At 44.8% G+C, this 15,971-nt stretch overlaps 1 protein-coding gene across 4 annotated transcripts in view; it reads left to right on the plus strand.

Moving 5' to 3' along the window:
* The window catches only part of LOC306810635 (T-cell antigen CD7-like), a 67,029-nt gene that overhangs the window by 44,309 nt on the left and 6,749 nt on the right, over positions 1-15,971 (plus strand). Inside the window, exons 3-4 of one of the 4 annotated variants that reach the window (XM_079323456.1) lie at positions 1,247-1,340; positions 2,608-2,768. In XM_079323456.1, the coding sequence (XP_079179582.1) occupies positions 2,705-2,768 (64 nt within the window). In that variant the 5' untranslated portion in view covers positions 1,247-1,340; positions 2,608-2,704. Of the gene's footprint in view, positions 1-1,246; positions 1,341-2,607; positions 2,769-14,035; positions 14,096-15,168; positions 15,351-15,971 lie in introns of those variants that run through there. The other 3 variants (XM_079323455.1, XM_079323453.1, XM_079323454.1) reach the window with 3 other exon arrangements.

Raw genomic sequence — 15,971 nt, forward strand, 5'->3', positions numbered from 1 at the left:
CTTCTACATGGGGTGCTGTGCTGAGGGACCTTGGACTGGAGTTGCATGACTCCTGTCACTGTCACAGCCCTGGTGCCTGCTGTGACAGGGGAGTGGCACTGGTGTTTTCTCCCTTATCTGCACGTCAGAGGATTTCTGGCGCCATGTGCTCGGAGATGACATCAAGCACTGAGATTCTGTTGGTTCCTTAAGGAAATGATTGAGCTGGAGACTGCCCTGTCAGGCATGTTTTCCTTCTCTAAGAGCAAGTTGATTTTCCAGGAGGAGTCCCAGGTTGTTTCAGATGGCAGGGAATGTGCAGTGAGTGATGGGTCAGCTCAGGGTGAGCTCAGCAGCTCAGCCCATGGGATATCTGCTCCCATTAATGCTTTTATTCCCATCAATCTGCAGCAATCCCAGTTCTTGTGACTGGCACAGGTTTGTTTGGAAGAGAAGCTGCCTGTGAAGTCTCTGATAAAAGACTGGAAGAGAGTGGTGTGGTGAAATGGGGACTTGTGGAGTGGGAGGAAACATTGCTATTTTTAGATCCAACTACAGTTTATGGCAAGCCCAGGACTGGGACTGCTGCTTGTGACTGGCTGGGGCACAGCTTGCAAGTGGTGACAATAAAAAAATAATTCTTCTGTGTTTCAAGGGCAAAGGTAGAGGCCATGTCATGGCAAAGGAATCTTATGGCTCTGTGATGAGATATGGAGTGTAAGGGAAGAAGGGAAAGGAGAGGGTGAGGCACTCTCCAGATAATTTCCCTGTTGTTACTTGTGCTGCATTTGCTGAGAGTTAAAATCTGCTTTGATAGTTTGATTTGCCTCCTTGCCACTCCAGGAGACCCCACCTAAAAATAGAGAGAATAAAACAGCAGATCCTGTCCTCATCTGTCCCTGTGCTTACAGATCCTGGGAGCCCTTGCATGGGCAGGTAGTGCTGACTGGGGAGCAGATCCCAAACCCAGTCACTTCACATGACTGCTGCAGTACCTGGGGGACAGGGTGACTGCCAGGTACTTCCAAACAGGTTCCTGTGAAGATTTTGGGAATGTGATTGTTTTTTTCCATGCTTTACAACTGCAGATGTTCATTGATGTGACTTATATTGTTTGCATTGTTCTGTGGCACTGCTGACTCAGACTCCAGAGGTGAAAGTGAAAATTGTAATTCCTTATGATGTTGGGTTATAGTAAATGTGGGAGGAGCAAGTGAAGTGACTTTATCCTCGGAGATCCCATTGATTTCTGCATTCCCTCTGGAAGAGGAGCTGAATAAACTGGGATTTGGAAAGGCTGCACAGGCACTGGGAAAATGGAAGAGGCAAGAAAGCTTCCTTGGACACAAACAGCTTCTGAGGTACTGTCATCTTCTTCAGAGGGTCCTGTCTTCTACTCTGTTCCCTTACAAATTCTTGCTTTCTTGTTTTGAAATAGACACTCAGAAATGGGCACTGAAATGTCTGTGGCAGGAGTGAAATTATCAGTGTTAACATCTTGTTAGTATCTTCTTTTCCAAAAGTGCCATCCTGTCATGTTTGCAAATAAGGGAGAATTTGTTAGAAGGGCTGAAGGAGAAATCCCTGCATCTCTCCTCCTTTCCAAGGGGAAGCTGCCACCCAAGCTGGAGCTGAGCATGCATTTCTCCAGATCTGAGCTGACCATGCATTTCTCCAGGTCCAACCTGACTAATGAACAATTCAGCCTCATTGCTCTTGGTTAGAATGAAACAAAGCAGAAACAAAAGAAGAAGCATTAGTAATTAATGATAGTGGTTTTAAAATAGAAGTTAAACCAGTTCAACTTCAGAAAACACTTAATTCTACTTAATGTACTGTGGGCAGTAAAAAAATGTTGCCAATGTTTTATAATGGTTGCTGTGGAAAATTTTTTCCAGAGCAGGTGGAGGAAAGCCAAAGTGTACTTCAAAATTATGATTTTTTGCAGAGATTTCTCATCTCATCCACAGTATCCTGCTGGTTAGCCTCTCTGAAATGGCTTTTTGGAGCTGTGGATACAAACGACTACAAACATAATTGAAAACTAACTTCTGGCTAAATCCAAAGATGCCTCTAAAAGAAATACAAAATTATTGTTTGTTCGTTTGACTTGAACCGGTAGTTCCCATCAGATCACCTAAATTAAAAATAGAATTTGATGTGACAATAAATATTTCACCTTAGGCCAAGAAAAACATTCATTCAGCACAATCCATGTTCCTCAGTTAGTATTCTGTTGTGTTTTGGCAGTGACAGCAAATGCAGGTGTGATTTGCTGCTCCCACTGAGGGGTGTGTGCAGGGCCAGTGCCTGGAGGTGCCTGGAGGACGTGGGCACAGGGCCTGCTGCCCAGCAGGCTCAGGAGGGATTTCCCCTCCCTGCAGAAGGTCCTGGTGTGTCTTTGGCTGTGGCTGAGGCAGAGGTGCACAGGCTGTGAGTGTGGCCCTGGCAGCAGCCCTGGCAGGGTGCAGGAGCAGCTGAGCAGTGTGAGGCTGCTCTGCCTGGCTCCCATGGCCGTGCCTGGGCTGCAGCAGCTCTCTGACATTTGCTCTGCCAGCTGTGATCTCTGTGTCTGCACCAAGAGAGCACAGACACTGGGTGCTGAGCACTGCCTGTCATTGCCCACAGGGAGAAGACTGAGGGAGGAGGCTGCTGAGCCTGGCCTGGCACTGTGGAGGATCTGGAGAGCCCCAGCCCTGCTGGACCTGAGCCCCCAAAGAGCCCCATGGACTCTCCCCACCTCCTGCCCTTGGGTTTGCTGCTGCTGGCTCTTGCTGCTCCCCATCCCAGTGAGTCTCTGGGTTTGAGCTCTGTGCTTTTCCCTGCACTTGCACAGCTCAGCTCCTCTGAACTGCTAGGGGAAAGCTCAGCTGGGCCCAGTTAAAACCAAGACCACAAACCCTCAGAGGTGGGAAGAGAAATGAAGGAGCTGAAGGTCAATGTGTTTGAGCTGTCACAGTCCCCTCTTCTGGGAGGGGTGACTGTTTGGGTGTGTCTGATGTCAGGTGAGGTGAGTCCTGTCCCAAAGGAGTGACTCTTTGCCAGGAGGGTCTGAGGGGGGACACCTGGGACACTGCACCCAGAGTGGGCAATGGCAGCTCTGAGCTTCAATGGCCTTGGGATGTGGCAGGGTGTTGGAGGGACACGTGGTGGGACTGTGGCAAGGAGTTTGGGGAGGAAAGAGGGCAAGAACAGATGAGCTGAGCAAGAGAAACATCTTTCAATTTACTCCCCAAACTGGCAGCTTCCCAGTTTAAAAAAAAAAAAAAAAAAAAAAAAAAAAGCAGTGGGGGAATTCTGTCATGTTTCTACCCCAATAATGATCCTGGGAACTGGCCCCAATACTGTATAAAATTTGCCCATTGTCAGACAATGTCTGTGAAGCCATGACTGAGCTTGTCCACCAAAACCCTTCCTGTTCTCTGATGCTAAACCTCTGGGTAGAGAATTGGTAGAATATGTTTTTTTCTCTGTTTTCTGATTTAGATATTGCCATGTCCAATGTGTGCACTTCTGAAGGTCCAGAAGACACTTCTTCAGAAGAGACAATCTATGACTGTCCGGACTGTAAGAGCAGCACATGCAAGTCTTGGGCAAATAATTCTGAAAAGCTTGAAATAACTGCTGCCACACAAAACAATATGGATTCATGTGAAATAAGTAATTTGATGACTAATGGAACAAACACCACTGTTTGCTTTGAGGAACGAAATTCCTGTCATATAAAATTTTGTATTGTCAACTGGCAGAAGGATGAACGATCAAGAGTCTCGTATAGCATCCGGTGTTATGGAGGTATGTTGTGCTGGGAGACTGGTTATTAACTGATTAAAACATATTTCTGGGTAGGAAACTGAACTGTTCTGTGTTTGAGCATATAGTAAATTTATGAGTGTCAAAAGAATAAGAAATGTGTTTCTTCTGTGAAAAAAAGTCATAAAATAATTCACAAAAGTAATTTCAGTTATTTCAGGTCAAGCACTGATTAAAATTACAGTAGATTCAGATAAACACGTGTTACTCTGATTTATAAAGATATGTGGGGTTGTTTTTTTGTTTGTTTTTTTTTTTTTTTTTTGACAAGAGCAATTCCCCTGGTGAAATTGTGTGCCATGTTGCAATGTGTGAGTGTCATCTGCTTCAGCCAGAACACACCCTGACCCAGGTCCAGCCTCAAGAGCTGCTCTTTTCTGCTCTTCTGTCCAATTCAATAAACACCCAGGAGCATCTTTCTAGCGTCCTCACAGAGCTGCCAAAATCAGGGATTCAAACACCTGTCAGTGCATGGAGCAAGTGGCTCCACGAGGGCAGCACTTCATCCTGGTGGCTCAGGTTGCAGGGTGTGACTTGGTTGAGCTCCATCCAAGTCAGTGACTTTTCTGTCTGTAGTTGGTTTTCTGAGGGCAGCTTTTATCACCTTGCCTGTTGGAATTAGAGCATCCTTTCTAATTTGTTGCTGACAAGAAAACAAAGAAAAAGAGTTCTTTCCTTAGTATGCCTTTATTTAGCCCCACAATTTCACCTGTATTTAATTTCTGGCTACCATAAAACATTTCTCTCTTCTATTTATGCTCATTATGCTCATTTATACTGCAAAATATCTACATGCTGTCACTGCTGTGTAAAACTTTGGTGACACTGAAATTTTGACAGTGAAATCTGGAAATTTCTGTAGACAGAGATACCTGTACATCTTGAGAGGGGAAGGTCTGGAAGTAAAGGTGAAGGTAGGAGGGAGTTTTGCAGATTCTCTTAGAAGAAGAATAAGCTCTCTTATGGCACAGTGGGGTGCAGGGTTGGTAGGAGATGCAGTCCAGGGTCTTTGAGATTTACTGAGCTCCTGGACTTGCTTGTTTCTCTTCTTTCGTTCCTGTGGTAAAAGGCAGCTGAAAATTTTTTAAATAGATTTTTATTGGATAAAGGTAATGATGAGCTTTTTACAGATGTTTTGTTCTTCTTGATTTCATGTGAAGACTTTCTTTCCTTCGTCAAATATTTCCTTACTTGATTCCCTGAACAACACATAATCTTATTGAGGAGGAAATCTAATGATAGTGGTTGATTCGCACTGTTATGAATGAATCATCTTTGACTCATAGCAATCACAGCAATGTCCAACACTTTGTGCAACATGATCCCCTTTTTAAATTTAGGAAACTCTTCAAGAACTTTAGCCCTTCAATGGCGATCATCTGTATGATCCATATTTATAATCAAAACATTTTTACCTTTCTTTTTTTCTCAGAAAATGGAAGTTCCAATACGACTACTTGCTGTGAGGAAATGACAGATACCGGGACACACAACTGTGCACTGTGGTGCTTCTGCACTCTAAAGTCATGTCCAAATACCCCCAGAGTGACGGCTTGCATTCCTGGTGAGGGAATTCCAGGTAAATCTCTTCTTGTGTTTGTTTGCCATTTGCTTTGAGATGGGTTTGTCCAGACAGCTTGATGTGAACAGAGTTTTTCATGTGTGAGGAGATGTCCTGTACATTCATAACTTGGATCCACACATGCTGCAGCCATCCATCCCAGAGACTTTGCCTTGGCATATGGACATGTCCAGTCCTGGACAGAGATGTCCAGAGGCTCAGGTTCCTGTAATTATCTAGTGATAGACACAGGGATGCTGAGGGAAGGGGGCACGTGATAGGTGTGCAACAAGTTCCCAAGAATTGACCTTGTCTGTAAGTGCTGAATAAGACTGCCTCCAGAATAAGAGGATGTTTTTCAACTCAAGGTGACATTTATATATTGAAATTTCTTTCATGGTAGAAAGTCCTGTCATCTTCCTTATGTCATGGACAAAAAGATTTTTAAAAACCAGTTGAAGTGGATTTCCTTATTTGAATACTTCATCAAGGATGGGTCTCAGACACCTTATTTCAGATAAGATTGGTGTTTAAATGTATATGTTGTGTTGGGATGTCAACAATTTGCTTTGACTGTTGATAAAATGTGCATTATGCCAGGTACCATCTGTAAGATTCATCAGTTCCTTCTCCCTTTCTCAGATGGGGCCAGCTCCTCTGTGTCGTTCTCACGAGGCAGCTCATGGCTTGGCGGTCCTGCTTGCTTCACATGGATACTCTGTTTTCTTCTGCTCTGCAGGTAATCCTGAAGTTCCCACCATCAAAAGGAACAGAATTTGGATCTTGTTTCCAATTCTGTTTGTTGTGATTTGCACCATGTCACTTATTTTGGCAGCGGTGCTATAGCCGAGGTACAGTCTGATGAATTTTGTATTGCCTGAGGGTCCCACACATAGAAGTGGAAAAATCATAAAGGGTTTTCCTCCTAGATCTCATCTCCATTGTACTGTTCATGCAGTTCTTCATGATCTTCACTGGCTGACAGCTGGAATCAACTCTCCACCCCTGGCTGCTGTGACAGTGCCCATGGAGTGTCTATGTTATGCAAAATAAGCCCAGCAGGAATTTCCTCACTGCTGCCTCTGACACAAGGGGGAAGCACTGACAGGGCCAAGAACTCACAGGGCTCAGCCTTCCCTCCATGGGATGCTGTTCCTGGGAGCAGTCCCAGACTGCAGCATTGCTGTGCAGCTTCCCTGGCACAGAGAGATGTGTCCCAGCCAGGACACTGAGGGACATTTGGGCATGGGCTGACAGGGCCTCCAGGAGAGTAGTTTCCTCTCTCAGCCCTGCCCACTACAGAGCCAGCTGTGATTTAGGAATGAGTATTTCCCTGAATGCATCCAGGAGGGAAGTTTGTTTTTCAAAGCAATGTGCATGGAGAGAGGTGGATGGGCTCTGTGGAAACTTGTACAGACACTTCTTGAGCCTGCCATAAGGCTTTCCCCCTCCATCCTGTGTCCATGGACTCCAGTGTTTTTGGATCCTTGTGTATACCTGTGGCTGAGACTCCTCTCAGTTACTGAGCTGCTCCATCCCCTAGAAACTGATGATGGTTGTTTCTTTGTGAGAGTCAAAGGATTAAATTTCCAAGTGTGAATTTGCTTCAAGAGGAGTTGCACAAGTGCTTGCAAAGGCACAGAAAACCAGCGTCACTGTTGTTGTTACATCAATAGATTAATGGATATATTGGTGTGAGAGGAAAAGAATTTTCCAGTGATGCTTGCCCTGAGATCCTGCCCTGTGTTGCAACATCCAGTGATGTCTCAGGTCTGTTCCAGAGCGCCTGTGAGACAGAGGGTGATGGGTCACAGCCTCAGGGCAGGGTCACAGCAGAGCCTTGAACCCACATTCATGGCTGTGAAACTGCTCCCTTTGTGGGACAAGGGTTGGCCCGGTAGGACATGGGAGAGGGGGGTGCCTTGAGGATTTCACAAATACAGGCGTTTTGTTTATAATTTTAACTTTAATATTCCTGTTTCATTGCTGGCCTCACAGATACTTTTTTTTCAATTCTGCAGCTTCTAGTCAACACACACAGGCTCCTGAAGGAGAAAATAGCCCACTAAATGGAGAATCATCCAACAGGGAGTACTCCTCTGTGCCAGAAGCATCCTCCTCCTCCTCTCAAGATGCAGAGCAACATCTGAACACAGACTGATTTTCCATGAGATCTTCTGTTCTTGAACTCACAAACAGTTGTGTTTTCACGAATGCACCTTCACCACAGCCACACCTTCCCCAAGCACTGTGACTCTTGTCCAGCTCCAGGCCTTTGTGAGCAGCAGGAGCAGCACCAGGAGCCCCCATCCTCTGCTGGTGCTTGGCTGCAGGCAGCAGGCACCCCAGGCTGTGTGGCTGGCTCAGCAGCACAGGCTGAAACCAGCTGAATTCTCTCTGTGACTGAAAGTGTGAACTGCTCTGAAATGCTTCCCAAGCCCTCTGCATGGCTTTCACTTGGTAATGCCAGAGCAGCACCCAGGTGTCTGCATTATTTTAATTCTCAGGTCATCTCTGGATTCACCAAAGCCTTTTGCACAGCTGGCTGTTGGTTGAACTGGAAGGGTTTGTTTTTCTGAAGAGATATTTGATTCTGCCCCACCTGCAGTCTGAGGACGTGTCTGTGTGTTTGTTCCTGTGCAGGACTCAGGGCTGTGTCCAGCTCCCTCAGCAATGGCATTGGGTCACAGAGGCCTTGGTCTCCTCCCAGGCTGAACAGAACTCTGGTGTCAATCTTGCTGCCTAATCAGGCAATTTTACACAGAGTGATGAATCCAGCCTCTCAGGGATCCCATTGGTTCTTGGTATCTTTAAAACATTCCTCATTCCCACTTGATCTGAATCAACTCTCAGCTTTTGCATTGGTTTGAATTTAGTATCAGACTCTGGAGTGAAAATCAGTGGCAGCACAAATGCAAATCCCTGAACCAATGTGAATGTTTGCTGAATTTCCATGCTTATTTCCCCATGAAGCAGTAGCCATAAACCATAAACTTCCAGCAGAAAATCCCAATGGATTTAAGTTGTTGTTTCCCTCTTGAACTCTGCTACAATCAAATCTAAAAGGAGAGGTTCTTAATGTAAAAGATCCAGATAATTTTAATAATTAATTTTTAGATACAAGGGCCTCTGTGCTTAAATTTACCTTTTATTTTGGCATGGAGACCAATGCTTTTATGGGTTGGAGAGGGTTTTTGTAAGGCCTGTCAGGGCCTTACACTCACACTTATAAGTCAGTTCTCAGCTGATTTGATGCAGATTTGCACCAGAAATAAGATTGCCTGTAGCAAGGCCAATCTGTGAATGAACTAAGAAATAGAAGGAAAAAGACTTTTCTTCTTTATGTAGCATCTTAACACAAATGCACTTTTGGTTTTTTTCCACACAGCAAAATTGCAGGAAATTTTATGAGAGAGTAGAGATGTGTAAGAGGAGTGAGCAATATTTTCTTTGGAAATTGCATTATATTAACTTGATATGTTCATGTTTAATGATGTGCAGATTTAATTTCTACTCTGTAACAGCTGTTGGGGCCAGAACGCTGGACATGTTTAGAGAGTTAAAGTTATATGGGCACCTCAGTGAGATCAGACAGGAAACACAGTCACAGACTGATCTTGATGTCTCTCTCGAACACTCTTTCATTCATAACTTCTATTTCTGTGGGTGATTATGGAGATTGTGATTACTGGGGACATCCCTACCAACTGTTCCACTTTGTCCCTTTGGATCTGTGTTGTGCTGATGCACACCAAAGGAAAAGCAGTGAGAACTTGCCTTAAAAATCAGCAGTGTTTGTCCTCAGGAAATGCATTTTCCCATTGAATATAGACATTGATGTGGATATTTTTAATCACAGGATCATGGAATGATTTGTCTTGGAAGTGATCTAAAAGATCATCTTGTTTTGTCTTATGGATAAAAAAATTACGAAGAATACTATGATGCCTGACTCCCCAAAAGCCATAATTTGATAGCTGTCATTTCATTTGAGGTCTCCTAAAATCCACAATAAAGTTTTATCTTAAACTTTGGCTATTCATTGTGTGGGGGTGCATCCCCCTTTTCCAGGCTGTGCTTTGATCTGAGAAATGCTCGTTTGGCCTCGGCCTGGATGAGCAGCCCCTGGCTGAGCTGCTCTGCAGTTTATCAGAAACTCTGTCTGCTCCCAGGCACTGCTGCTGTCCAAGGTGCTCCTGGTTTCTTGGGGAGCAGCCTTGGCAATGATTTTTCTGGTCTGAATGGCACAACATCCCTGTTCTCACCCTTCCAAAGAACATGTGCCAATGTCAAATGGGGCCAGGATGAAACACTGTTGTGACTAAAGCCCCTCTCTTGTGCCCCTATGAACAGTGGTGAAAAACGAGACCCTTGGGGCTCTCCTGGAGCAGTGACCTGTCTCTGAATGGGGCCTCTCTGAGCTGGGCTCTCTCCTGTTTGCTGCTCTTGGTGGATCTCCAAACACGGATGGATCCTGGGCTGATCCCCCACTGTTCCCTTGGGGAGACACAAAATCATTCAGAGTTAGCATTTCCCTGTCCCTATCTAGGGTTCATCCTCTGCCCCGAGATCACCCCAGAGGGACACGAAGGGTGGTTCAAAACCTGGTTTTCCCCGAAGCCGCCGGAGAGAGACTGCCGGAGACGGTTTTCTCTTTTTCCAAGGACAATTTATTGTTTCTTGTCTCTGGGACATTTTGCCTGGCCAGCAGGGTCTGCTCAGCCTGGCATCCATGGTGGAATCCCCCTGGTCAAGGCAGGGCTTATCTTATATAGTTTGTACTACGTATTACATGTTTACAAAATTTTACCAATACAATACAATTTTATTAAATGGTCCAGCCCTGACCCCAACCAATCCAAGAGGCCAACGTGTCACCCAACATGGATGACATGGAGAAGAAGGAGGAAAAGGTGTCCACCCCCCAAATTCTCCATCTTGGCCACGTGTCCCTTATCATAAACATTCAAGAAAACCTATTTATCTATGTTCTAACATTCTAATTTACACTCTACTCATCATTATTTTCTGTGTCTCTTCTCTCAATGTGGGCATATTCTCCCAAGGAGCCAAATCCAGGCCCTGCAGCTCCCGGGCAGCACTCAGGGGTCTCTGAGGGGTCTGCCAGGGGGGTTTTTGCACCCCCAAAGGAGCCAGGGAAAAACCCTGGACTCCCACATTTCCCCAACTCTGAGGGGAATTTCTCACAGGCACCTTGCACTGACCCTTTATGTCTGTGTGCAGATGCTTTGGCGTGGGAGAAACGCTGCTCTCTTAGATGGTTGAGTACCTGAGTGTCTTGGGTTGCAATACACGAGCTGACCAAAAGTTTCTATTCCATCACCATCTGTTAGCCATATGGGGCAATCATCTTTATCTTTCACAGCCCATCCTCTCTCATGGAGATATCTCCTGTTCATGGCCAGTGAGTCCCAGTGCATGACTGATAAAATTACATCATCCCACTGGGAGATGCTCCAGCTAGTGCAAGAGCCAAGCCTTTCCTACCTAGAAAAAAACTGAGATTTTGGACAGCAAGGTACCTTTTGGTCACTAAGGAATCCTTGCTCTGGATTCCAGAGGAAAGCCAGACCTTTCCACATCATCCCTGGACCTTCAGAGGAAACTGCACCTTCTCCAGGAGCACTGCTCCAGCTGAACCACATCTGCCACTGCAGGAGGATGCAGCCACCATTGAATGGGACTGCTGCCACCACACTGACTGACTGACTGTGTCAGCTTGGATTCTGACTTTGGCAGTGTTTTGGGTTTGTGGTCTGTAATACTGTATTTTTATTTTAATTTTTTTCCTCATAAAGAAGTGTTATTCCTATTCTCATATCTTTGCCTGAGAGCCGCTTAATTTCAAAATTATAATAATTTGGAGGGAAGGAGTTTACATTTTCCATTTCACAGAGAGGTTTCTGCCTTTATTAGCAGACACCTGTTCTTCAAACCAGAACACTGAGATATCTGAGCAAGTTAGGCCTGTAAGTAAGTTTTATACAGGTATGGTTAAGAGGTATTCCACTGCTAAATTATTAATCTGTATGAGATAAACTGGATTAAATGCTTTTAAACGTTATTTCTTTGCTAAATTGAAGAGATAGTTTCTGTTAACTTTCAGTGTGAAGGTTTTAGGTCATATACCTTTTTATTGTTGCCCTCACTGTCCTTTTGTCACATGTAGCCAAACACACACACACACACACACACACACACACACACACACACAAAACACTGTTCTCTGTTCATTTCTGCTTTGGCTGGATTTTGTTTGTTACTTGTTTTTTCTTCATGTGTCTTAACCATCCAGTCAGTAGTAGAGTAAACCTTGCCCATAATCTCTGTTGTGCTGGTGCTTAATATCAAATTTCCATTGTACTGATCCCCCTGCTGGTGATGTTTTAAGAGACCTCAAACACTTTTAACAGATGTTGCTCATTTGATCCCTCTGTTCCTCACTATTCATTGCACAAGCACTTCTTGATCAGTTTCTTTGGATATTGGGGTCATTGGAGAACTCCAACGGTCTCATTATACATTTGTATTCTCAATATTGACTGGACTTACACCCCCTGCAACCCTCTCCATGACAATCTGTATTATAATTTTCCCCGAGATTAATAAATAAAATATTTTTTTTAAAGTGTGTTCTATTCTCTGTCACTTTTTCTTACCTTTGCATTCCTGATTTAAATCTGACACTAGCTCTGATTATCAGTATAATTCTAGTGAAGTTTGTGGTTTGGGAACCAGTAGGATCATCCTGGGAATCTACAGAGAGAACTAAATGTTCTGTGTGAGTGACAGTAGCCCCTTTTTTTTCCAAGGCCTTTGGAGTTTGGGAAGCTGCTGAGTTGCTCAGGTCAATGGGCATGAAAGGCATTACAGGTGCCAGGGCAGCCAAGAAATGACATGTCCAACAGAGGGAGACTGAGGTGCAGCCTGACAGAGTGGTTCTGTTGGTGGAGGAGCTGGTTTTAAAAAGTACTTTGATATGGACAGGCCATGAGGAACTCTGACATTCTCATTTCAATTCCATTTCTTCTTAGTTTAAACAAGTGAACAGTTAAGCGAACATTTGTCACTGCTTGGGAAGGAGACTCCAACAACTTGCTCAATTAATGCTTTAGAAAATGAACATTTAATTGCTGGGCAACTCTTTTTTCTCAGTGGTCCCTTTGGCAAAGATGTGGAGTTAGTAGATCACCATTGCTGTTTCCATGAATTCCTGGATTCCTGTGCAGTGAGTTCAGGGTCTCCTGCTGAGCCCCTCCCAGCTGCCAAGGCTCTGCTCTTGCTCAGAGCAGCCAAAGATGCAGAGAGCTCTGCCAGCACCAGCACAGGCACTGCCAGTTTCCCTGAGGAGATCCCTGGGATGGGGCTGGGGTGCAGCAGTGCCTGCACAGGGCTCCCTCCTTGTTCTGCAAGAGCAGGGGTTCAGCTCTCCCACAGGGAGTGCAGTGCATTGCCTTTCCCCAGTTCCTGGCTGTGCTTTGAGAGCACTTGCAGTGAAGAACCAGGATCAGCAGGTGATGCCCCAGAGAAACAGGGCAGGTGTGGATTCGTGGGGCAAGGGCTGTTGTCTCCTACATGGGGTGCTGTGCTGAGGGACCTTGGACTGGGGTTGCATGACTCCTGTCACTGTCACAGCCCTGGTGCCTGCTGTGACAGGGGAGTGGCACTGGTGTTTTCTCCCTTATCTGCATGTCAGAGGATTTCTGGCGCCATGTGCTCGGAGATGACATCAAGCACTGAGATTCTGTTGGTTTCTTCAGGAATCTGATTGAGCTGGAGACTGTCCTGTCAGGCATGTTTTCCTTCTCTAAGAGCAAGTTGATTTTCCAGGAGGAGTCCCAGGTTGTTTCAGATGGCAGGGAATGTGCAGTGAGTGATGGGTCAGCTCAGGGTGAGCTCAGCAGCTCAGCCCATGGGATGTCTGCTCCCTTGGATGTTTTTATTCCCATCAATCTGCAGCAATCCTAGTTCTTGTGAGTGGCACAGGTTTGTTGGGAAGAGAAGCTGCCTGTGAAGTTCCTGTTAAAAAGGCTGGAAGCTAGTGGTGTGGTGAAATGGTGACCTGTGGAGTGGGAGGAAACATTGCTATTCTTAGATCCAGCTACAGTTTATGGCAGCCCACGGATGGGACTGCTGCTTGTGACTGGCTGGGGCACAGCTTACATAGGGTGAGAATAATAACAAAAAAATTGTTCTTTGTTTCAAGGGCAAAGTAGAGGCCAAAGGCAGAGTCCAAGTCAAGGCAAAGAAATCTTATGGCTCTGTGGAGAGATATGGAATTGAAGGGAAAAGGAGAAAGGAGAGGGTCGGGCATTCTCCAGATAATTTCCCTGTTGTTACTTGTGCTTCATTTGCTGAGAGTTAAAATCTGCTTTGATAGTTTGATTTGCCTCCTTATCACCCCAAGAAACTCCAACCCAAAAAAAGAGAGAAGAAAGCAGCAGATCCTGTCCTCATCTGTCCCTGTGCTTACAGAGCCAGGGAGCCCTTGCATGTGCAGGCAGTGCAGACTGGGGAGCAGATCCCAAACCCAGTCACTTCACATCACTGCTGCAGTACCTGGGGGACAGGGTGACTGCCAGGTACTTCCAGTCATGTTCCTGTGAAGATTTTGGGAGTGTGATTGTTTTTTTCCATGTTTTCCATCCAGCAGTGCACCACACATGCCTGGTGACCAATGTTCTGTGACACTGCTGACCTTCACTCTAAATCCTGTTGAAGGTTATGAGGCACTAATTACATCTAATTACATTAAAGAAGGTAGAAACCAGTATCCTGCTTTTCCTCCAGGATCCAAGTTGGATAAACTGGGATTTGGAAAGGCTGCACAGGCACTGGGAGAAGGGAAGGGAAGATGCATGAGGGCTCACTTGGGCACAAACAATGTGTGAGGTGCTCACAATGTCTTCTCTAAATGCTCCTGTCTTAGAGACAGTTGGAAGAGATTGGTTAGAAATTGTTGCTCTTTCTACTTGTTAAGTAGATATGTAGAATATAATTGAATTTCTGAGTTGGAAGTTCAATTCTCACTTTAAGAGTATTTGCTATGGTAGAAAAGTCTTTATTGTTTTGGTAAAGATTAAATTATTTATTGTCTTGTCTTTGTAATGAAGTTGAGAAAGAAGGAGAAGCCTGAAACTTTGAGGTAATGATGTTTCCTCAAATAGATCCTTTTAGCAACAAGATCAAAAGACCTAACTGGGTTCTACAGATTTCCTGTCAAATCTTCTTTCCCCTGCTGGTGAATTCAGCTGGGCTGGTTTGTGGGTCAGGTCTGCCCTGGGGGAAGCTGCTGTTTGGCACTCCAGCTCCTCCTGCTTAGGAATTACTCACATTGCCACTGCTAATCTGCTGGTTTGAGTGCAGGTCTTGTATAATTGAGGGTTTTCTTGAGGTAATTAGCATCTCTCATCTCCTTTCTCCTTACAAAGCCAAGACTTTTGCATTTGCAGCCACCAATCTAAGCCTGTGGGAATCTTGACAAACTGAACTGATTGTACCAACACCCTTCATTTCCAGAGAGGCCACAACTGGGGGACAGCAGCCTGACTTTGAACTGTGAAGAGCAAATTTGAGCCTCCCTTTTCTCAGTTGTCTTCAGAAGTGGGTAGGTGCTCCCCATAGACAGCCTTCTACTGCTGCCCTGGAGGCTGGGGGCTGCTCAGCAGGAAATCAGGGCTGGTTTAAATGTGAAGAAACCCAAATGCCCCTCCCAGAGAAGTGTCTCTTCCCCCTCTATCACAATCACTGTAATAGAAAGACAAAACTAAAACTCTGCTGTCTTCTTTCAGTAGACAGCTCAAGTAGCTGCCAGGGAACAGCCCAGCCTGGGGCTTACAACTCTTTCTTCAGGACTTGAACTCATTGGTTAGATTGAGGGAGCAGCTGAAAAGACCTTTGAAAATGCTGTGGATGTTGTGTCTCCCAAGTGCATCCCTCTTCCTTCTGCTTCTCCCGTGCTTCCCTGCACAGGATGGTACGTACAGCATCGATGCTCTTACATTTCTCACATTTCAATAATTTCTTTCCTTTTTTCTCAATCTTGTCTAAATTATATTTGTCTTAGACATGCAACACTCTCTATTTAAGTTTTTCTTTGCTTGCTTCTGATGCATCTTCTTCCAGGTGTTTCCCATTTGATCCCTCTATTCCTCTATTCATTACACAACTACGTTCATTTTTTTTTGGATATTGGGGTCATTGGAGAACTTCAAGGGTCTCCTTATAGATTTGTTTCTTTGTTTCTTAAAATATATTGGACTTAAATCTTCTGCATCCCTCTTCCTCTTTTGAATCTGAGAATCTGTACTATCCAGTTGCCTGATGTTATTAAATGACACTTTACGAAAACAAGTCTGTTTCCTTCCATTTCCTTACTTACTTTCTCTTTTTCTTACTTTTAAATTCCTGATTTAAATCTGAAACAAATTATCGGGGTAATTTTAGTGAAGTTTGTATTTTGAGAACCAATAGGATCATCCTGGGAATCTAAAGAGAGAACTAAATTTTCTGTGTGACAGTAGCCCCTTTCTTTGCCAAGGCCTTTGAAGCTTTTAGGAGGGTGCTGAGTTGCTCAGGTCAATGGGCATGAAAGGCA

Source organism: Erithacus rubecula (genome assembly GCF_903797595.1).
Source record: "Erithacus rubecula genome assembly, chromosome: 20".
NCBI classification, from domain to species: domain Eukaryota; kingdom Metazoa; phylum Chordata; class Aves; order Passeriformes; family Muscicapidae; genus Erithacus; species Erithacus rubecula.